The sequence below is a fragment of the Pterocles gutturalis genome, unplaced genomic scaffold (genome assembly GCF_000699245.1).
Source record: "Pterocles gutturalis isolate BGI_N339 unplaced genomic scaffold, ASM69924v1 scaffold33791, whole genome shotgun sequence".
Lineage (NCBI taxonomy): Eukaryota > Metazoa > Chordata > Aves > Pterocliformes > Pteroclidae > Pterocles > Pterocles gutturalis.
The window spans coordinates 618-1759 of record NW_010104106.1 but is presented as its reverse complement, the minus strand read 5'-3'; the positions used below and the strand labels follow the sequence as shown (position 1 = coordinate 1759).

General features: G+C 54.8%; 1 protein-coding gene across 1 annotated transcript in view; it reads right to left on the bottom strand.

Annotated features, from left to right (window-relative positions):
- LOC104471574 (microtubule-associated proteins 1A/1B light chain 3C-like) overlaps positions 1-1142 on the bottom strand; it is a 2120-nt gene that overhangs the window by 422 nt on the left and 556 nt on the right. Inside the window, exon 4 of the mRNA XM_010086954.1 lies at positions 1059-1142. Coding sequence (XP_010085256.1) covers positions 1059-1142 — 84 coding nt within the window. The remainder of the gene's footprint in view (positions 1-1058) is intronic.

Here is a 1142-nt window from a genome sequence, read left to right as displayed (position 1 = left end):
AGATGGATGGGGAGATGGACAGATGGAAGGATGGAGAGATGGATGGAAGGAAGGAAGGGTGGAGAGATGGACAGATGGAGAGACAGATGGAAGGATGGATGGGGAGATGGAAGAAAGGAAGGGTGGAGAGATGAACAGAGGGATGGATGGAAGAAAGGAGGGGGAGATGGATGGAGACACAAATGGATGGAAGAAGAGGTGGACAGACAGAAGGAAGGGTGGAGAGATGGATGGGGAGACGGATGGACAGACGGAGAGATGGATGGATGGAGAGACTGATGGAAGGAAGGGTGGAGAGATGGATGGAGAGGCAGAAGGAAGGACGGAGAGAGGGATGGAAGGGAGGAAGGAGGGAAGGAAGGAGAGATGGACAGGTGGCAGGAAGGATGGATGGAGAGATGGATGGAGAGGCAGAAGGAAGGACAGAGAGGGATGGAAGGGAAGAAGGAGGGAAGGAAGGAGAGACAGATAGCAGGAAAGATGGATAGAGAGATGGACAGAGAGAGAAAGAGAGGGATGGACAGAAGGAAGGACAGATGGAGAGACGGATGGAAGGAAGGATGGAGAGACAGATGGAGCTCATGGTCCCTCCCAAGGAGACCCCGCTCCAGCATCACCTCTCCCCGATGCCAGGCACCCCCAGGCGTGCAGGCGGGTGCTGGGGCGTGGCCAGCTGCCCCCCAAAACCTCTGCAAGGGTCAACCCCCACCCACGAGCTGTCACCTCCCTCCCCCTGACCTGTGCCACCAGTCGGTCCTTTGGGGGGGGATTTTGAGCAGAGCCCAAAGGTTTTGAGTCAGCTGCAACCATGCTGCTCGTTTGCAGGGCTGCTAATTACATCCCCTAATTAGCAAGTCACCTGTGCTGCTAATTAGCTAATTAACTTTTTTTTTAAATCCCAGCAAGGAGGGAGGAAATTCTGCAACCCCGTAAATGAGCAAAGTGGTTTCCAAGATGTTTCCCAGGACTAACTGGATCTAAACTGGGATTTTACACTGGTCCAGGGCTGGGGACCCCCACCTTGGCACCCCCCCGCCACCATGTGTGACACCTCTTACCGCAGGGTGACGGCAAACTGGGCCAGCGGAAGGTCCTGGGACACCAAAAATTTACTCCTGGTCAACGGAGGCAAAGTCTTCTCC